Source organism: Anabrus simplex, chromosome 1 (genome assembly GCF_040414725.1).
Source record: "Anabrus simplex isolate iqAnaSimp1 chromosome 1, ASM4041472v1, whole genome shotgun sequence".
Taxonomy (NCBI): domain Eukaryota; kingdom Metazoa; phylum Arthropoda; class Insecta; order Orthoptera; family Tettigoniidae; genus Anabrus; species Anabrus simplex.
In genome coordinates, this window is record NC_090265.1 from 394,429,358 (window position 1) to 394,452,349 (window position 22,992).

The window sequence follows — 22,992 nt, forward strand, 5'->3', positions numbered from 1 at the left end:
TTCTTTTTAGTTCTTTTTAGTTCTTTTGTATTAATATTGCATCATACGATAAATAAAACTGTATGCCCAACTCTTATCCCTTTTCTCTACGGGATTGAATATGAAGAGAGACGAATCTTCCTAGTGAGTTTTTACAATCGATGCCCTTTCTGACATCAACCTTATCAGAGGAGTTAATGAGTAAATACTCATAAGGAGTAAATAAAAGTGATTATATTTACAGTATATGTAGGTCTAAAAGTCATGTGTTCATAATTTACTGTTTTCTTTACTTTTTAAATTTAGAAATACTGCCTTCCAATCAAGGTAGCCAGCAATACTCAGAATACACTTATAAATTTGTTAAAGAATAGTCTGTCTAGAATACATACATGTATAATTTATAATCTTTATACCCAGAAGTCTCTACACAAAATGGGATATCATCGCATATTTGATCCCCCTATTTTTTGTGGCCACAAAACATAAGGAGGGGGGGGGGGGGTTAATATGCGAGGAAATACGGTATTTCTTGGTTTATGATATTGTCAAAATAAAAGAAGCTCCGTAAGTATTTGAGGTTGTTATAATATATACTACTTTATTTTGCACTCGCAGGTGGGCTACTTCAAGATTTTGACTCAATCAGTAGTTTGGTTGATGATCATTCACATTCTTTCAAATTCTTCTTGCCAAAGATCTAGTTTAGCTTGAACTTTTGCTTTTGTCTCACCCTGTAGCATAACATCATCAACAAATACAAGTGCATTTGTTGTTTGATCCTTCATTTTGACTGCTTTTATAACCTCATCCATTATAGTAATGAAGAGAAGTGGTGATACACAACCTCCTTGTTGGTCTCTTCTCTTGGTTTCAAAACAACTTCACCTGCCTCCTTGAATTTGCACACAGCTCTTTGTCTCTCAGTATAGTTGTTTTACTGAAGCTATAATCTCATCTGGCACTTTTTTATGTCTCAGATATTCCCATATGTGCTTACGTGGCCGTGATCATAGGCGTCTCAATATCCGAAAATAGAACTATAACCGTTGTATTCTTATCCCAATATTTTTCAAAGAGCATTCTTGTCAAAAGAAAATCCTGGCTAGGCTTGATCTATTTGGTCTAAATCCATCAAGTTTAGATTTAGTAAATTTTCTGATTTTTCTCTCCAGGATTGATTTATATATTTTTAACCCATGAGATAGAAAGGTTGCACCTCTAGTTATTATACTTCTATCGGTCATCTCCAGTCACTGGGGATTTTATTTTCTTCCCAAATTTTATTTAGTCCAACCATTGTGTTTCGGATTCTTCAAGTGCTTTAATCATGTCCACTGAGCTCATCCAGTCGGGCAGACTTGTTGTTTTTCATTTTACGTATTGCTGTCTCTACTTCCCTCCAGGTCAAACTTTCTACATTATTGTTTATAGGGTTTGGATGGTCATTGTGAGTCATTAGTTGTATTACAGTTCAGTGAGTGGTAGAAATAACTGCTGAACTCCTGTAATATTTCATTTTCATTTATAGTTACCTCTCCGTTTGGAAGCTCAACTGTGTTGAAAATGAAATGGCGTATGGCTTTTAGTGCCGGGAATGTCCGAGGACATGTTCGGCTCGCCAGGTGCAGGTCTCAGAGAGTTACAATAATTGAAAATCTTCCACCTTTTTGATACATTTATTTGCTTTTTAGCAAATTATTAATTATAAACAGCACATGTTTCGTTCTCACTTGAGAACATCTTCAGCTGTTGTTAAGCTTAGGTGAATCGCTAAGTTTCTGAATACATTATTTTCAGGTACATTCTTCCTCTTAAAGACTAATTTGAATATAAAATTAAATTAAAATGATGTTAAAACAATGTGAGGGTTAATGGGTTGATGAAATGAGACAGGATGAATACATAGTTAGCCTGCTAAAAAACTATATCTATTCATTAGAATAGCTGTTAAAAATTTCAACTCTGTTACACTAAATATATCTATTTGTCTTCCAGTTAAAAGTTTTTTTGAAAAATGAATGGCTCCTGGACACTGCTCTTATTACTGCTGAATGCTCATTTCATTCACTCCTTCCAGGTAGGATGTTATTTATTTTGAGCTTGCTTAATGTGCTCTAAATTGAGTCTAATGCGCAACTTTGAAGCTGATTGCCGGTCACTTTTTGAGAAGGGAGCTTCGACTTAATTTCTGTAATGAAATGAGGAAAATAGGAATTTGTTTTCTTTGTAATAAAAGCATGTGTCTTTACATAATAAATGTATAAAATGGTTCCATACCTTAATGTTGTTAGACTCCAATTCTACCATGACCCTGGAGAGGGAACGTTTGAAGCTGCTTTACGTCTAGTATAATAATGGTGTGTATGTTCCGCCGTTTGCTCCTCCTTTCAGGGAGGCAAGGCTGCGGAGAGGGGAGGAGGTGTGTCGCTTACTGTCACGGCTTTGGCTTTAGAAGGGGTGGGGAGAGTGGATATACAAAATGGCGGAGGCTCGTTCTTATTTATCATTTTATGGTCTGTGTTGTTTCTTTTGCCTAAAGTTTCAAGACTTGATAATATCCCTTCGAATATGGGGTTTCTATTGTCAATTGTATCATTCAGGTTATTGTCCTGATTACAATTTTGTTCTAAAGAAATATATACATTTTCTAATGTATTTAGAAGAACACACACTAACAAACAAAATAGACTGGGGGTTTATTGAGAGATCACACTAGTTATTGGATATTTTCTCATACACTATTGATTTTCTGTAAAATTTGTAGACTATATGTGAACGCCCCTTCATTTTAAATTATTTTTTTAATCTTCAAATGACTGAGAAAATTACTACGGGGTTCATGCTACGCGCCAAGTGACGGACACCCTCGCACACCAACAACAAACCTACCGGGTACCAAGGCAATGTCTCTTACTACTTGCCAGCAGGGAAATAACATAATGCCATTTTTATCATCATTTCTGTAAACTCGTGGTTGTTCGTTGGGTAGAAGGTGAGAGAGATGTCAGTCTGCTAATCTACGAGATATTTGCAGAATACCATTGGAGGTTACAATCGTCTTTGATTAGTATTAAGCGTGGCTCTTAATATTTCAACTGTAGCGTGGAGCGCAGCCCATTATTTCACACCGTAAGGTGTTTTCTGTTATTTGCTACAATTTTTACTGCATTTTTCTTCTACTTCCGTTTTCTGCTTTAATTTCTTGTCTCTGCCTTGCCTCTTTAGGCTTGTGTAATAACGCCATAAGTTATCTTCTTATCTGAATCTGAATACCTAAGAATCTCTGTGCCTAATTTCTCCTCTGTTACCTCTTTCTTAAATCCGTAACTCATATCATCAGAATTTAGTGAGGGACATCTCATTTTTACAATACATCCACATGGTATTTACATATTTGTCCTATCTGACTGTCCTTGGTTATTGTCCTATCTTCAGTTAATGTCAACTTTCTTAATTGCCTTACTTTCATCCTTAATTTTTTCGTATATATGTGAGTGCTAATCCCGAAACCTGGACTCTCTTTACTTTAGTGATACTATGCACTATTTCTTTCGTGCATTGTTTCCATCACAGTCGTATGATTTCGCTGATTAAGCGCCTGTACTATGACTGTCAAATAAACAGCCAGATTCATAGGCTGCAGTTTTGCAAACTAGAAGTTAAATATCATTTTGCGTACTACCAACGGATTTTAACGATGGTATTGTTATGCGGAAGATGTAGTAACATTTTTATTGCATTGGTAATAAGGTTACTGAAAATATAGTGAAATTTAGCGCAGTGGTATACGTGTTCCCTGGTGTTTTCGTTTGTTGAGCGCTATTCCTTTTGAAATTGTATTACTAGAGTCCAATATCAGACTCTTATTAAGCTATAATGTAGAAGTTCATGTCAAAAACATTTCTTCGTTGTGTGCAGCAGTATTCCTCATGAAGTGCTCTACCTCACATTCTGCCCTTCCCTTTTTAACATCTGTTGAGATACCGCCTATCTCTTCGTCGTTATCTTACCTTTCTTCCGTTACCGCAATAGCATTAACTCCTAACATATCCAGACACATTCTCTTTGCTGACTAGGTATGTTCTACTTTCTTCTTTCCATAAGCCCCATTAATACTGATAGCTCTCCATCGCATTCTATTTCGTCCGTCTTTTCCAACGAGTCCCTCGCTTAAATGGAAATGCGACTCTGTTATTCCCATAGGTACGAGCCTTGCTTAAAATGTTCTGAGCGTGCTCGATAAAACTTCTGTGAAGCAGGGTGCTACCCTACTTACACATAGCCCCAGTGAGAATCTCTCCTCTGAAGGATTAGGGACCACAGGTAGATTGTATAGTCCTAGCCACCTGAACACAAAGAGGACCATGACTCACAATATGCCAACTCCTATTCCACAGCAACTTGTATCCTGACTCTCAGGATCTCTTACTTGGCCATTCATGGTTCCCGAACTAGGACGTACTATGTACTATGAGACTACAGTAACCCACACCACGTTGGAAATGGCATGGTAACTGAACATGGATGATAGTTGGTGAATCTTGACAATTAGAGGTAATATATTAGTAGAAACTGTAATAAAACATTCAGAACGGGTTCATTACGTTTTTGAGGGGAGTTTAGGGGTTAGAAATGATCCAGGGAGCCCAAAACATGAATATCAATGACCTATTTTTTACAGTATTACAACTCAAGAACCACGCGTTGTAGGGAGGCATGCACTTGAAATATGCACACAGCAAGGTGCCATTATAATACCATCACTACTATGAGAACTGCGGCGATACAGTTGGGCATAGAGGTGGATTTTTAATGTACCGCAGCCATTGAATCGACGCTCCAGATCCCCCTTATTCGATACTAGCAGAAGTTGCTTTCCCATATGATCCTAGGAAAGCTCAGTTGGAGACAGATTGGTAGATCATACCCCTCATGCAATACCTGTTATCATTTACATTCGAAGAGTGGAGAATTAGAGTTGGTGCACCGATTTTGATCACACTTTCAGGTCTTTAGTCTTACAAGGAACGTTCACGAAGTGTCTGATAGATATTGTTATAATATTGAATAATACGGAAATTTTAGCTTTAAACAGTGTTTATTGTACTAATTTTAGCTGTTCATAGTGATAGTCATACATGTTTAAAAAGTCCTTTTTACTCCTAGATGGTGACGGACGGATAATAATAATAATAATAATAATAATAATAATAATAATAATAATAATAATAATAATAATAATAATAATAATAATAATAGGGCTAGTATACTGTAATTATTATTATTATTATTATTATTATTATTATTATTATTATTATTATTATTATTATTATTTTTATTATTATTATTATTATTATTGGCAGCATAAAATCATGTTACAGAGTTGCTAATATGTAACTAAGGTGTTTTTTTTTTAATATAAGGCATGAAGGAGAAGTTGGTAATGAAAATATCGAATTATCTCATGCAATACATCCTTCAATGTTAGTTCTTTAGTGTACTGCAATGCGGAAGGACAGCACTAAATATATGAGGGGCTGCCTGGCCGAGGCAGTAGAGGCGTGCTCGATTCGCCCGGAAGGACGTGGGTTCGAATCCCCATCAGGAAGTCGTAAAATTTAAGAAACAAGATTTCCACTTCCGGAGGTGTATATGGCCTTGAGGTTCACTCAGCCTGCACCAAAAATGAGTACGAGGTTAATTCCTGGGGGCAAAGGCGGCCGGGCATAGAGCTAACCACTCTACCCCATCACGTGCCGAGGTTAACAATGGTGGAAGCCTTTACCTTCCATGCCTCCAAGGGCCTTCATGGCCTGTACGGAGGTGACTTTGCTTTTTACAGTATTATATGACAAGTAGGCTAGGTTACCTAATGATTATGATTTTAGTATTTAATTTTCTAGCTTCTTTTACAAGGTGAGAGTTCGAGCAGTCAAATATATCTAGTCTGTATCCAACTTAATCACATTTCTCATCATTCTTTGCAGTTCAGTTATAAAACTTGTCAAGCTGTGTATAGTAACATAGACACACCCTAACCATTGCTTTTTATTTCATGGAAGATAGGTTATATTGCCTGTAACAATACATCCTTCAATGTTAGTTCTTTCGTGGTCTGCAATGCGGAAGGACAGCACTAAATGACGCATTCTGTGTTTGAGTGACAGAACAAAAGACCATAATTTCCTAGAACTGTGATCCAGGATTAAAGCTATAGACCAATAATTCCTTCTCATAAATTCATTAATTATATTTTACAAGATATTCAACTGATTCTGTAATTTTTTTTTGTATTTTTAATATTCCTATATCTGGTGACAAAATAATTTAAAATGTTCTAAACGGGAAGAAATACATCGCTGGTCTGTAGTTGAATGTCTGGAACAAAGTTGAGGCAAATTCCCAAATAGGCCTAAATCTTAGAAAATGTAGGCCTAGGTTACTTTTCATCTTCATGCTGTAATCACGTCTACACTTTCCTAGCGAGATGAGAAGTGCTGAGTACTGCGGTGCAGATTCAACCTTACGTCATCAGCACATCAAATCGTGAATACTTATAAGTTAGCTACTGTTACACTTCCTCATTCCTATATGCCCTAATCCCGCACGGAACGATATGTTTTATGCAGAACGTAGGTTAAGTTTCCTTGAAATCCATGACATCATTTATAACTTTGGACATGTTTCACCGGTGTCAAGAACTGGATTGATATTGTTTTATCTCTGCGAAAGTCCACCTTCTTGGTTGAATGGTCGGCGTAGTCGCCTTCGGTTCAGAGGACTCCGGGTTCGAATACCAGTCTGGTCGGAGATTTTAACCTTAAATGGTCATTTCCCCCTGACTCTGGGACTGGGTGTTTGTACTATCCCCGACATTCCTGCACGCAACTCACACAATACTGTCCTCCACTACAAAAACGCGCAGTTCCCATACACGACAGATGCTGCTCACTCTCGTTGTGGGGTCTACCTTTCAAGGGCTGCATCAGGCTAGGAATAGCCACACGAAACTATTATTTATCTTCGCTTGATAAGATAACGACGTAAAGTAAGAGTAAATATAAATTAACATAAGTAATTTATCGACCATACTGAATGTTTTCAATTTACCTTTGTTGTTATGGACATTTGTAGTAAACTCACTAGTGTGACGCTATTCTGATACTGAATTTCATGATCAAATCTTCAATTCAGTTTAAAATTGTAAAAATTAAGTCATAAAATACCAACTTTTGTTCTTGGCTGAATGGTCAGCATTGAGGCCTTCAGTTCAGACGGTCACACATAACTTGCTTTACGGCGCAATGAAAGAGATAGCCCTTATGGCGAACGGGCTAGGAGTTGGGAAGAAGCGACCGTGGCCGTAAGTAAGGTATAGGCCTGGTGTGAAAATGGGAAACCATGGAAAACCATCTTCAGGGCTGCCGAAAGTGGGGTTCGAACCCCCTATCTCCCGAATGCAAGCTGATAGCTACGTGACCTAAACCGCGTGGCGACTTGCTGGGTAGTTCAGAGGGTCCCGGGTTCGATTCACAACCGGGTCTGGAATTTTAATCGCATCTGGTTAAATCCTCTGATTTGGGGACTGGTTGTTTATGTTGTCCCAACACATTCTTCTTCATATTCACACAACACATCACATTACTGATCACCACAGAAACATGCAATAGTGAATACATCCTTTCACATATGGATGGCGTCAGGAAGAGCATCCGGCCGTAAAACAGAAACATCACTCACAGTTCTTCGGGCTCAACAAAATTTCAATCATTGTTCAGGTTTATGGTGTTTTATCGATGGTCTCAGCTTTCATGATCAAAGTTTCATTACTGTTCATTCGTTTTATTCATCTCGAATTCATGCAGAGCCTCTCATCATTTTCGATGGCAAATTGAAGATCAAATTTGTGTTCCTCAGTACAAAATCCAGCGTACAACTTAGAAAAATTTGGAAATTCTTTGAATACCCTTCCATCTTCTTCCAAATAGACACGTCAATTTTAGGAGTAGTTGTCGTAGAATTAGATGAATTAGTATTAAGAATTAATTGTGTAACAAAACTCAGAAATTGTTGTAGAAAATAAAAAGACTAAAAATGTAACCAAGTCGCAAAAGTTATGATTCAGGTTATGTATCTTATAAAATAATTCCTACCACATGGTATAAAATGTTTTTTGTCTGATACTATTTACGAGGATGCACATTACAGCAAAAGTAAAGTTTATATTCATAATTAATGCTACTGTATACAGCGTAGGATCATTAATTTTATTACTACTAATTCAATTTATTGTTGCTAATTTAATTAGTTGGTTTCTTTTTTTCCAAAAAATGTTAAAATAGTAACTGGCAAGCATTTATCTCACTTTAGTGTAAATACTTAGTAGCAAGTTGTTATGAAGTCAAAGAAATACAGCCTCCTTAACATCCTCATTCGGCGGACGAATCATCATGAACAATGTCGTATACCTTTACTCCATTTGTGCATCGCGGATTGATTTGGAATAGAACCCAAGCTTTTGACACGCACTCTAATGATTATCAAATGTGTACTCTCACCTCTAATAATAATAATAATAATAATAATAATAATAATAATAATAATGTTATTGGCTTTACGTCCCACTAACTACATTTACGGTTTTTGGAGACGCAGAGGTGCTGAAATTTAGTCCCGCAGAAGTTCTTTTACGTGCCAGTAAATCTACCGACACGAGGCTGAACTATTTGAGCACTTTCAAATACCACCGGACTGAACCAGGATCGAACCTCCAAGTTGGGGCCAGAAGGCCAGCACCTCAACCGTCTGAGCCACTCAGCTCGGCACTCTCACCTCAGGTACCCTACCGACTAATATTTAGAAGGACTTGAACCCATAAATAATTGCGCAGCAGCATCAAACGATGTTTGCCGTAATGACTACGGCTACCTAGGGAGCTTACTGTTGATGTGCTTGCATGCAACTCATATAGTCAGTACCAACAACTTGCTAGCTTGGGAAATCTTTAAAAATTCTGTGATAGCTGGACAGGAAGCATGATGTATTTTATAAATTTATGCATAGATTACTGTACATTATGACAACTTATTTTTCGTATAGAATAATGCAGATATAGATTCATCTTGATGTGTAGCCATCTCATCTTGATGTGTAGCCATCTTGATTCTTATAGTAGCGTCCCCGATAGGAACAAAGTCGCAGATAAGAGTGTTAACTGCCTCTCCAACTTCGGCATAGCTAAACACAAGAATATTCTCCCAGATTGCACATAAACAAAAGTTGTAGTACGCGTTTTCAACCAAACTTCCAGGTAAATGTGCAAGCTACCACATGAATTTAAACTGCACTTTTGCCTGGCTGTCGTAGTACAGGCCCTAAGTCGCATAACATACCGTTAACTGGAACTTATTTAGAGTCAGTAGGTATGTTGTAACACTTCTGAGAGTTGGTGCCTCTTTCTATAGCAACTAAAAAACCAGCTGCCCTTGGAAAATCTTCGTTCAAAGCCTAGAAACAATAGCCCACATCTAGGGCATCTCAGAATGCTTCTGATTGTGTGTATGAATCTTTGAATGTGTCAGATTTAGAAAGATGTTTGGGGAACAATTCTGATAGCAGACCAAGTTTAGCTTGCAGAGAGAATGTCTGGGAAAATCTAGGGTGTCTGAGGCTGCATTTAATAATGTTGCTTTACATCCCAAGGTTTCCGAAGACACCAAGAAGCCAGATATTTTGAGGCACAAGAGTTCATTTATATACAGGTAGATCTACCAACATGAGCTTTCCAGATTTTTAGCTTCCCACAAGCGACACCTGTTCACCTACCATCGAACTGAGGCAGGATCAAACCCACTAACGGTTTTGAAATTTGGGGCTTAGCATAAGAATGCAAATGTAAGCATTTTTCCAAAGCAATGACCAATAGTTTTCATAGACTTAACAGTTTCCTGAAGTGCTAATTTTTAACTCCCTCTCACCAAATCGAGATTGCTGATACAATCTGCCAGGCGAGCTAGAAAATTGAAATTTGGTCAAATTATATATTTTAGCCAGTAACCGACGGAAATATTCCAATATGTTCAAATGTGTAGCTTTTTAGCCCCCAAAAAATATCAAAATATGGACACAATTTTAATGATGTTGCAGACCTTCCTTTTGAGGTAATTGGTGGCTAAACAGTAGGTGATATTACTAAGCAGATAACACAATCGCTGCCCAACTTACACTGATCTACAACTTTACTCCTGTGACTTTGTTGTATCTTGATCCCTTATACGTTAAATAGAGCTGAATTTCTTGATTGTAGGTAAATTTTGTAATTTTTATACGCATATTTTATAGTTGGACAATTTATAGAAAAAATAGAAATCATAAAATTCGACATGCACTTTGGCACGTACAATGGCCATATATGAGCCAAATTTTATGATGCAAAAATTAAAGCAAAGTGTGAAAACTTAGCTCAAATTTCACCCTATTCAAAGTTTCTCTAACTATAACTCATAAATAGAGGAAATACAGAAAAATATCAATGGGCCAACTATCATGTAAACCACTAAGAAAGGCGTCTGATGGCGCAATCCGTTTGTCAATATGGCGTACCGTTTAGCAGCAGTTAATCTCGAAATGATGATCTGCAATTATAAACGTGCATGTACTGTCATATATATACTGTACTTTGAATTCGCTTTGTAGCGATCTAGAAAGGGGTGCTGGCCATCGTAATTAACTCCACAAATAAATAGTGACAGTTAGGGGTCTGCGATTGTAATCAAAACTCATCGGCAGTGTCTTGCAGTAGGAAAGGGTGCCTGCCATTATAACTGAAACTTCCCAACTCTGCTGTATTTGGCATTAGTAAATGGGGCCTGCCATTGTAATGAAAAATCCCCTTTTCAATTTGACTGGCAGAAGACAAGGGAACCTGTCATTTTCAATCAATCAATATTGATCTGCATTTAGGACAGTCGCCCAGGTGGCCGGGGTGTTTCTGGTAAGAACTCCCCTACACGATTGTATTCATCAGTAGGCAAAGGTGCCTGCCATTGTAAACAAAATTTCCCAACTAGATTGTGACTGGTAATAGGCAAAGTGGCCTGCTATTATAATCGAAACTCCCCAACTTGAATGTGACTGGCAGTAGGAAAGATGACTTGCCGTCGTAATGAGTACTCCCCAGCTGGACTGTAACTTGCAGTAGGAAAGTGTGCCTCTCATTGTAATAAAGACTTTCCAATTCTGTTGTAACTGGTATTACAACTCTATTGTGACTGGCAGTATGCAAGGAGACCTGCCATTATAAACAAAACTCCCAATCTCGATTGTGACTGGCAGAAGGCAAGTGCGCCTGCCACTATAATCAAAACTCCCAAAGCCGATTGTGACCCGCAAAAGGAAATGGGGCCTCTCATTATAATGAAAACTCTACAAGTCAATTGTGAACGGTAGTAGGTAAGTTAGCAACTTCATTAGTTTCTACAGACTGGAAAACCTCACAGTTATATACAAACTACAATGCTCTGGTCCTCACGGTGGTGTCAAGAGTTATATTGCACCTAGTGAAGAATCTGGTGAATCTTGCATTATGTTATGTTATAGCAGCATTTGTAATGGTGCAGAAAATACTACTGGCTTTGAAATTGAGAATGTCGTTTAAGATAGCTGCTTCTTTGGCCGACTTGTTTAAATGCCAGTAGTGGATTCCAGAATTTGGTGTACATATATGCTTGCAAATTAAAGCATTTCTGTGTTTTAGTGCTCCACCCTTTCTCAAGTCATCCTCCATTTCTAACACATTATCTGTTGCAGATAGCATGATTATTTGAAAATACAATAAAATATACTCAAAGCGGAATTTGAATAAAGCAGAAACTTGTCCACTATAGAATACTTTCTCGGTCCTGATGAAACTCACAGTGTTATAGTGTTCTTACTTTTACTTTTGTATAATGCAGAATCTTCTCAACGGAGAAACGGAAACAAAAAATGGAAGAATTCTGTAAAATCTATTTGTACAATGCAGAAAATATTATGAACTGATGTATTCCACCGTACAATATTTATGTATTTCTGGTGCATGTATGATCAGTTTCATCGTTTGGACAAACTGACGCACGTGTTTGGAGAGTGATATTATAGGTGATGGAACGAATGAAGTGCTTGAAAACGCATTGAAATATCCACCTTGTGTCGAGCTAGAAACGTTCCCTACGAGGTAAAGAACTTAATTCGAAGTGATGAACAACTTACGACACACTACATACTTGAATCAGCTACAGCCCTTCTAGCGATGAGAAAGGCCAAGAAAGAGGAGGAGATGGTAGAAGGAGACGAGCAAAAATATGAAGATCAAAAAGGATCCAAACCCATGAACAGACTCCACAGTGCTTTTGTGACGTAAAGTAATTTGCCATTAGGTCTAACTCTTCTTGAACTAACGTACTCAGCTCAGGACTGCATACAGAAAGACACGATTAGAAAGAAGAGGTAACAAGTTTCTTTGTTTGATCTGTGACAGAAAGCTTAGTGTGTTGAAGTACTGTATAGAGTTTCATGATGGAATTAAGTTTAATCACTCAACATGGAGTGCCGTACATTGCATGCAGACTCCCCAACGCTCTCTGTCATGGAGTGATGTACATTGCACGCGTAGCAGCTTCTGATTTCTATGCCAGAAAACTTAATCTTAATGAGACTCATTCTAGTTCAAGTTTCATTATGGTAAGACACCAGAGGCATTGGTGAGCCATACTGATCCATGATTGCTGCACAACCTTCCATAATCCACGAAGATTGGTCAGACCAGTGTCCAGGGCATCACATCCCTCTGAACAACTTGCCAGATATGCTAAATGGGATTTAGAACGGGGCTCCTTGGGGGTTAATCATCGAATCAAGTCAGCCAGAATTTGGGAGTTGATATGAACTGGAACTGGTTGCCACATTGTGTGCTGGAGTCCCTGGTGTATCATTTGTTTGTATATACACTGACTGACAGAGCAAATGCAACACCAAGAAGGAGTGGTCAGAACTTTATGCCAATTGCAGGGTAAACTGACGTCACTGAGGTATGCTCATGATGTGAAATGCGCCGCTGTGCTGCGCACGTAGCAAACGATAAATGGGACACGGCGTTCGCGAATGGCCCACTTCGTACCGTGATTTCTCAGCCGACAGTCATTGTAGAACGTGTTGTCGTGTGCCACAGGACACGTGTATAGCTAAGAATGCCAGGCCGCCGTCAACGGAGGCATTTCCAGCAGACAGACGACTTTACGAGGGGTATGGTGATCGGGCTGAGAAGGGCAGGTTGGTCGCTTCGTCAAATCGCAGCCGATACCCATAGGGATGTGTCCACGGTGCAGCGCCTGTGGCGAAGATGGTTGGCGCAGGGACATGTGGCACGTGCGAGGGGTCCAGGCGCAGCCCGAGTGACGTCAGCACGCAAGGATCGGCGCATCCGCCGCCAAGCGGTGGCAGCCCCGCACGCCACGTCAACCGCCATTCTTCAGCATGTGCAAGACACCCTGGCTGTTCCAATATCGACCAAAACAATTTCCCGTCGATTGGTTGAAGGAGGCCTGCACTCCTGGCGTCCGCTCAGAAGACTACCATTGACTCCACAGCATAGACGTGCACGCCTGGCATGGTGCCGGGCTAAAGCGACTTGGATGAGGGAATGGCGGAACGTCGTGTTCTCCGATGAGTCACGCTTCTGTTCTGTCAGTGATAGTCACTGCAGACGAGTGTGGCGTCGGCGTGGAGAAAGGTCAAATCCGGCAGTAACTGTGCAGCGCCCTACCGCTAGACAACGCGGCATCATGGTTTGGGGCGCTATTGCGTATGATTCCACGTCACCTCTAGTGCGTATTCAGGGCACGTTAAATGCCCACCGCTACGTGCAGCATGTGCTGCGGCCGGTGGCACTCCCGTACCTTCAGGGGCTGCCCAATGCTCTGTTTCAGCAGGATAATGCCCGCCCACACACTGCTCGCATCTCCCAACAGGCTCTACGAGGTGTACAGATGCTTCCGTGGCCAGCGTACTCTCCGGATCTCTCACCAATCGAACACGTGTGGGATCTCATTGGACGCCGTTTGCAAACTCTGCCCCAGCCTCGTACGGACGACCAACTGTGGCAAATGGTTGACAGAGAATGGAGAACCATCCCTCAGGACACCATCCACACTCTTATTGACTCTGTACCTCGACGTGTTTCTGCGTGCATCGCCGCTTGCGGTGGTCCTACATCCTACTGAGTCGATGCCGTGCGCATTGTGTAACCTGCATATCGGTTTGAAATAAACATCAATTATTCGTCCGTGCCGTCTCTGTTTTTTCCCCAACTTTCATCCCTTTCGAACCACTCCTTCTTGGTGTTGCATTTGCTCTGTCAGTCAGTGTATACATGTCGGTCGGTCGGTCGGTCGGTCGGTCGGTCGGTCGGTCGGTCGGTCGGTCGGTCGGTCGGTCGGTCGGTGGAGGGTGTTGCAGGTGAACAACGGGGTTAATATGATCTGCCAGCAGGTTCCTGTAACATGTTGAGGGACATTGTCAAATGTGAATGGTCCCCATACGAGGATACCACAACTACCACCCTGAACTATACCCTAATGGCAAGAGGAATCTATTGCCTCATCTGGTCGACGACGCATTTGTACTAACTGGTAGCTGGAGTTGTGGCCTGTCTATCAGCTCTTTCAATCCGAGGTAACCAGTGGCGACGCCTGTCATCAGTGTGTTGTACGTCCCGACATTTGACCCTAGCAGCCTCGCTGTTACATGCCATGCTCTCCTATTACATTCGGCAGACCAAACTCAGGGCCATTTTCCCTCTATGGCAGCTATCTCTGATTCAGTTGCCCATGAGTACGGCCCATTCCTCTTCCTGTAGACAACTGAAAATGAAAAATGTTGGCAAATTGTGGTTCTGAGAGTGTTATATCTGTGTTTTATTTTACATATTTTTAATATTAATACATATTTTGTCAAGAATGTAACATTTTTGTATATATCTAGGTATTATTAAAAAAACTGTGTCAACTCGTTTAATTTTCAGACTAATGTAAAATAATTGGCAAATTTCATCTCAATAGAATATATTTCAATTGCTAAAGTTGGCTTTAACATTCCTTTAGAATTGGGAATTCTAACCCTTTTTCTGTGAAATATGATAAGTCCGAGTGCCTTAACTGCATATAACAGTTTGAACTAATCGTTTCTCAGAATTTGGGAAGGCTAGGTGCCTTTCATTGGTCAGAGTTTCTAACAAACTCCATGCAGTCTTGAAACGAAATCTAGGAGAGTCATGTTTTCTATCTGTTTGCAAGATCATTAGTAGTGAACAAGAAGATATTTCACCCAGCTAGTTTTAAAATATGCACCGGTGACTTTCTGCAATGTTTGAATGATTCTTTTCAGCCTACAAGAGAATTTTATTGGATCAGTGCCAAAATATCACAATTTGCAGCGCATAAGAGCAATAAGAAATTAGCTACAACAATACATTGTGTAATATACTCCTCAATTTACAGTGCATCACATAATTTTTTAATAGCTGAATTATTTCGATTATGCCTTTAATTTTATTAATACTGTCAAAATTAGAAAACAGTAGACTCTATAAATTGTTTAAAGCAATAACGATGACTTTGTCATAAAATCTGGAGGTATTTAAAACAATTTTACTGTGTCATGTCTTAACCATGAGTCATGTCCGCCTCCGTACCGTAATGGTTAGTGTTATTAGCTGCCGTCCACGGCGTCCCGGGTTCGATTCCTGGTATTGCCAGAAATTTAAGTTTGGCAGGATGGCTGGTATGTGGTTGAAATGGTACATGCAGCTTACCTCCATTGGGAGTGTGCCTGAAAAGAGCTGCACCACCTCGGGATGAGGACATGAGTTTACTTTACCATAAGTCATAATGAAAGGAATATACAAACATTTTTGTAAATTTAGTGCATTAGTACTACTATATATCTAATGAATATTATGTATTTAATTACATATTTCACTGAATTTTACTACATTTTTATGTACATGTTTCGCACTTTGACCGTCATAATCATCATCATCATCATTTCCCAACTCCAGTTTCCTGGGTGTGGTGTACAAGCGCTTGCCATCTCCTTCTGTCTTCATACATCTTCTGTTCCAGTACATCCTCCCATTTGTGTTCTCTCTCCTCCACATCTGATCTTATAGTCTCTATCCAGCATTTTCTTGGGCTTCCCTGTGGTCTTCTTCCTACGAGATTAAGGTCAAAATATTTTCTGGCAGGTCTTTCCCTGTTCATTCTCATTATGTGCCCATACCACTGAAGTCTGCATTTCTTTATGACACTGTTAATAGGAACCTCGATACCAGCTACTTTCCTATTCACTTCATTTCTGATCTTGTCCTTTCTGCTGGTGGTTTAGTTCATCATTCTAATGAATCTCATTTCAGTTGCTTGGATTCTACTGAAGTCTTGTTTTCACTTTTTGTGGTATTTTGCAGTCCCAGAGAAGATTTGTGACTTGACTTAGAAGTTTGATGCTGTGTCCTGCTGAGTATTACATAAAAATCCAGACCCTACCCATGAATGTATATCATTACTATCTTTATTTCTCAAGTGTGAATTATAAAGGTTATTAATTAGGAACTAACCTGTCTTTTGCTGTACGTTAAACTTTCTGTGGTACAATTTCATAAAGTAATATAATCTTTATGCAATAGGTTCTGGTGAATAAGTCAATGCCTACTATTACTATGAATCCGGTGAATTCACTGCAATCCCAGCCTGAATATCGGGAAGTACCAGTTGCTTACAAAGGTGCTGTACCTTCTTATGTAGAGAAAGTGATGCTGTCTCACAACAATGAAGAAGCAATGCTCATCAAACTCCTCTTGAGACAGACAAGGAGGCCTGAGATTGGAGATAAATTCAGCAGTAGGCATGGACAGAAAGGAGTTACAGGTGAGACTTTTATTTATGTACAAATATACAGTATGGTAATGATGGTAATAGTAACAGAGAAGCGTTCAGAACAAAAATTGTACGCACCATTGTCAGTAGCCTTGAAGATAGTTTTTCCCAAACGAAAGCTCAAGCTGTACCTAATAAGGCCACAGTCACTTACCCTCCCACTGTCGTTGAAAATCTTCCTAAAGTTAGTGCAACATTAAACAGGTGGGAAAAAAAATAACAAGAGGATAATGGTCAGATACCTGTGAGTACTGGCTTAACTGGAGTTACTATGGTTTCACTACAATGTACTGTAGGTTCACTTTTCGCTCCTATCACAGCTTGTACCCTTATAGGAAGACTTCCCAGTAAGATTCAGCAGATGTCTGGTGGTATTTTCTGCCATTCCTCTTGCAATGCAGCAAACAGTTCTGTAGCTGTTTTAGGGTGGTCTGGTCTGGCTGTCTACCGGCTCTATAATTCATCCCAATGATGCTGGGTTTAGATTAGGGCTTTGGGCCAGCCATTCTCTACTTCATTCACTCCCATTTTGACAGACCGCTCGGTTATGGCATTTGCCTTATGTACATGTGTGTTGTCATGTTAAAAATTTAAAGGACTCATTCCAGATTGTTGTCATAGGGAGGGTAGCATACAATTGTCCAATATTGCCCGATAGGCTTCGGCATTCACGGTTTGAGGAACTAAAACCAGTGGACCATGACCAAACCATGATAAATGGGCCCACACCATAATCCCTCTTCCACCAATTTCACGGTGGGAATAGTGCACTGCAGAAAGTAATGCTTACCTGGCATTCGCCAGAATGTCTGTCAGATTGCCACAACATGTAGCATGATTCGTCACTCCACGTGTTGCTTTTCCATTGTTCTAGAGTCCACAGGCAATGTGTTTTGCATCACTGTAATCATCCATCAGGCTTGACCTATGTAAATCCGTACAGCTGCAAATATGTTTTCTTTTATTACACATCATTTGCAAAGTGTTTACCCTTCACGAGTTCAAATATTTTTGCTCTAAGTTAAATTTTTCTTTCTTACTGGTATTCTCCATCGTAACTTCTCTCTTATTATACACTCACCGGCAAAAAAAAAAAATCAAAATCAAAACACTGCTTATTTCAGACAAAATTTATAGTTGATCCATTTGAAACATGGTAAAAATCAGACATTACAGCAATATGGCAATGTATCATAAGTTAATTAGCACATTTGAGAAGTTTTAGCACAGTAATTGATAAAAATCATAGATCTCACAATCACAACAGTCCACCAACATGAATTTGGAAATGTCGAAACCTGGAGCTCTGCACAGTTTCGTATGCAGTCCATATGTCCACATATTTTTTAGTAATGGGTATTACCACCTCTAGCTGCAGTTACAGCTGTGATTAAATCAGGCACGCTAAGAATGCAATCTCAAATGTTCTTTTGTGGTATGAGCTCCCATTCTGCCTGCAGCGCAGCCCAAAGTTGAGCCAGAGTGTCAGGGGAATGACTCCTAGGACGTCTCCCAAGCATATCCCAGACATGATCTATCGGGTTTAGCTCAGGACTACGGGCAGGCCACACTATGCACTCAATTCCGACTTCATCCAGGTACTCGTGTACACAAACGGTAACATGTGGGCAAGCATTGTCATGCATCAGGATACATTTCTTGCCAGTGATAGGTACAAAAGGCACCACGTGATCCACTGAAATCTCCCCTACGTATCAGTGGGCTGTCAGACTTCCATTCTCGATGAACACAAGCTCCGTGTGCGCATCAGTGGTAATCCCAGCCCAGACCAGCACAAAGCCTCCACTGGACGGTGTCCTTGTAGAGAAAGTATAGGGCGAATAACATTCCTGTGACCTTCTCCATACTCACTCCCTTCCATCCGGTGCCCTCAAGCAGAATCTGGATTCATCCTTGAACAGCACTGAGCTGCACTGCTCCACAGTCCAGTTTCAATGGGCATCGACAAATTGCATCCAAGAGGCACGGTGCTCACACGTAAGCAGAGGTCCTTTGGCAGGCCTATTGGACTTTAAATCCGCTTCATACAACCTCCTCCTTACTGTCCTTTTGCTGATGTTCATGCCCATTACTGGCTGCAAACTATTTCTGGCCCCCACAGCTGTTGTGTGTCGATCTCGAAGAACTTGCATTACGAGAAATTGATCATCGTGCCCAGTTTTGCTTCTATGACCAGAACCAGGCCTCTTGGTGTAGATATTGTCCTCTCTGTACCTTTTAACCATTCTGTACACGTTAGAACAAGACGCGCCTATAATGTTTGCTACATAGCACGTACTGCACCCATCCTCCACTAATGCCATGGCCGTCGCTGCTTTTTTTAGGTGAAAGAGCCATTATGACCTGAATTAGAAACGAGACTAACTGCTGTAGACAAGCTGTAACGTCCACAAAAATAAGCGGCATGAGAATTTACAGCAGTAAACCTGAAGACAGCTGTTTATGGCTATTCTGGTCAAAAGGTGGAAAACAGCAGTATTGGTGTTGTGATTGTCACAATCAATAATGTTTATTAATTATTGCACTGAAACTTCTCAAAAGGGATACTTAACTTACGATACATTTCCACATTGTTGTAATGTCATAACATTTAATTTATACAAGGTTTCAAATGGACTAATATTAAATTTTGTCCAAATGCGTAGTGTTCACTTTTTTTTTTGCCGGTGAATGTAATTCCATCTTGTAACTTGAATGTAGAGTGGGAATACCCTACTGCAAAAATGGGTGTGAAATAGGTTATATGCAATGAGCACATGGTTTTATTTTATTTTGAAATTTTAGGGACCAATGACCTATACATTAGGGCCTTTAAACAACAAGCATCAATCTTCTGAAATGTAGTGTAACTGGTTGGCAAAACAGAAAATACTACATGAATGAATAGTCACTAGGATAAGGTATAAATAACGAAACTGGGTGTCACCTGCAAACAATTTGCAGGAATAATTGACTCAAAGAGCATGACAAAACTCCCCTCCCAAGGCGACGGTCATCAGGCTGACGATGCTCTAAACTTGCTATATAACCTTAACTGTTTACCCCTGAAATTAAATTTAGGTAAAATGCCAGGTTTTTCACTCCATGAGTAAAAGTTATCATACATTTAACTATTAAATTTACTGCGAATTAAAGTTTACCAAAAATTCTAACATTACTCACAATATAAAATTACATTTCCATCTTGCTCACTTCACAAACAACATAATATTTACACTGTACATACATACCTCATGTGGTATCCCTTATAACAGATTCAAACACATATAATTTTCACTCAACATATTAATTAGTAAGGACAAGGTGCCCCAACTAGCATTATGATTTGAAACCAGTTATTTGCTAAGTGCATCCCTAACCTAACACAACGCTCACTTCTTAAATCTTGACTTCTGAGCCTTTCCATTTGCCACAACCATCTATAGGTTGGTTGGTTACTCCAAAAAATCACCACCCAGGAAACACTGCACCAGTTCCCCTCACTTTATCCAGATTGCAGACTGCTTAGCCTATTACTGGCAGTTTAGAAGTAGGCTATGAGATCTTCGTCCCATTTTGATCTCATATATTGCGTCGTTCCCGGCTCCCTGAGAGGACGCATAAGATCCAGGCTAGCTTAACTATGATCCTTCTGACTAACATAATTCTATCATTTGGGCTATGAGTTCCGAATATGAGAAAGACATATCATACGGAGCCAAAGAAAACTTAAATTACACATAGAAACAACTCTCATACGTTGCTTATTGAATTTCTTACACTACCGAGATGTTGCAGCATTCATCCACTTAAACCTAAGTCTCTACGCTACGATACACAGTGAAAGAACAGTTTAAGTTTTTACATATCTCATTTATTATATACTTGTTCAATCCAAAGGTCGAATGTTATGCTATCCTCCCTAAAGAATTTCTAATAGGGGAAACTGCATGATCATCTGACTATTTCGTCCATTTCTAGCGAACATGGCCTTCATTTCTTAAATCTACCTATTTCTTCTACCCGAATACATAATTAATCATTTTATTTCCTCTTTTAGCTTCTCTCCATATCATCATTTCACTCAACACTTCCACATTTCTGGCGTAAGAAGAAATCGAAGAAATGTCAGTATCGGGTAAAAATACATGCAAGCGACGTTCATCTTGAATCTGCCGGTAATTGACACGTCCGGCACCCACTATGCATTATAAAGGAAATGCTACTTGAGTTAATCAACTTCAAAATAAATCTATTGAAATCTATTGCACTAAGTGCTTAAATCTTGACTGCCAAAAAATCAAGGACAGAATGTAATATAGGCAAATTATTGAAGTCCGTATAACCAATTATTCAGCTGAACATTACTATAATCCAGCTCGTAATTAACAAATTAAAAATCATGAGTCCAAAAATGTCGAATTCACCATCTTAGACCTTTAAAGAAATGATCAAATCGAAATAAAGTGTAAAATTAATAGACTGAAACAATTAAGTTAAATATGTTTGGATAATTAAAACTTGTGAAATAGTTTAGAACATATTTGAGTAATTAAAACTTGTATGAGTAATTAAAACATATCTGGATAATTAAAACTTATTTGGGTGATTAAAACTTATTTGGGTGCACCCTAGCAAAGAAAAATATTTACAACATGAGCCCTTACAAGCTAAAGTGTAGACTGAGGGTGGTTTCAAGATATTCAGGACGCATTTTAGGCCTAAAACCATATCTCATGAATTGGAATTCTCCTCTGTTGCCTATGAAGTTTTTGAGCTAATTATTAGCTCTACCTCGGAGCTCATATTAATCTGCTGACATATAGTTATTCCTATCTCTCGCAACATATCAATAGATACCTATAAATATCAACCTGGGAGGATAGTTCCCTAATATTTCTACAAATAACTGGTTTACAATTCTGAATATTCATGCTTCTTATTTCTCTTCTTCTTCTTCTGCGTGAATATTGATAGTCCTCTTTTAAATTAATGTAATTCTTATAAATGGTTCAATAAGTACCAGATAGTTCCACGTACCATTCTAAGATCTGAATCTTCTCATCATTTTAAGTTGAACATACGTGCGATATTATTCTAACGACTACTCTACTAGTTTCATCTGAAGTATACTAGCTAATGTGGCTTGCATTGTGCGAAGACTCGACCATAAAATACAATTTATACACATCTTCAATCAGTCATCAGTGATAGGATGTTGCCTAAGAAGTTACTACATTTCCTTTCGCTTGAGAATAGATTAGAATTAGAAAACATCTGTGACACAGTGCATGTGTTTGGTTCATTCTCCTAACTGAGACTTCATTGGTACTACCAAGTATGTACGCTAACCAACAGGTGTCACTCCAATCCTACTTGAACTTTCTCATGCTTGCTCGTAAGAGAAATAGTACATATAAATGCTACATATTAATTTCCACTTAATAAAAACTCAACTTGAAACCATTAAGTCCACTACTACATTACCGTGCTCACATTCGCGAAGAATCAATAACTACCACCATTCTAAATTATCAATCTCTTATCAACTTCTCTTAAAATAATCGTTATTATACTTCCAGACCTATATTCTGTCTCCTTTACTAAATACGTGTCCACTTCATTCAATCGTGGCCTTTATTATTTTACTCACGATTCATGGACATATTTCACGACATTATGACCTTAATTCCGTCATAACCTTAAATTATTGTAAACACATTTGTCTATTTAGCAAGCATATCCTACTGCTGGTTCCTAACTTGACATTCTCTGGTCATAACCAATGTACACGCGTACCTAAATCTCTCTTTGACATAGCATACAATTCACTGTCACCTTAACGAACTCAGTATTTCACACCACATGGATCACATCTCGAACGTAGGCTTTCATCACTGATTGACTACCTATCTATGGATTTGTCATTCATATACGAAGATTACCTATCCACCTTTGCTCTAATTCAATACACCACTTTCGTCGCTTCATTATTTCGCACGGAACAAATTAACAAATCATATTACATTTACATATGAATATA

At 39.1% G+C, this 22,992-nt stretch overlaps 1 protein-coding gene across 2 annotated transcripts in view; it reads left to right on the forward strand.

Annotated features, from left to right (window-relative positions):
- The window catches only part of Polr3B (RNA polymerase III subunit RpIII128), a 236,541-nt gene that overhangs the window by 179,457 nt on the left and 34,092 nt on the right, over positions 1-22,992 (forward strand). For both annotated transcript variants that reach the window (XM_067135003.2, XM_067135004.2), the window contains one exon: positions 16,700-16,940. In XM_067135003.2, coding sequence (XP_066991104.1) covers positions 16,700-16,940 — 241 coding nt within the window. The remainder of the gene's footprint in view (positions 1-16,699; positions 16,941-22,992) is intronic.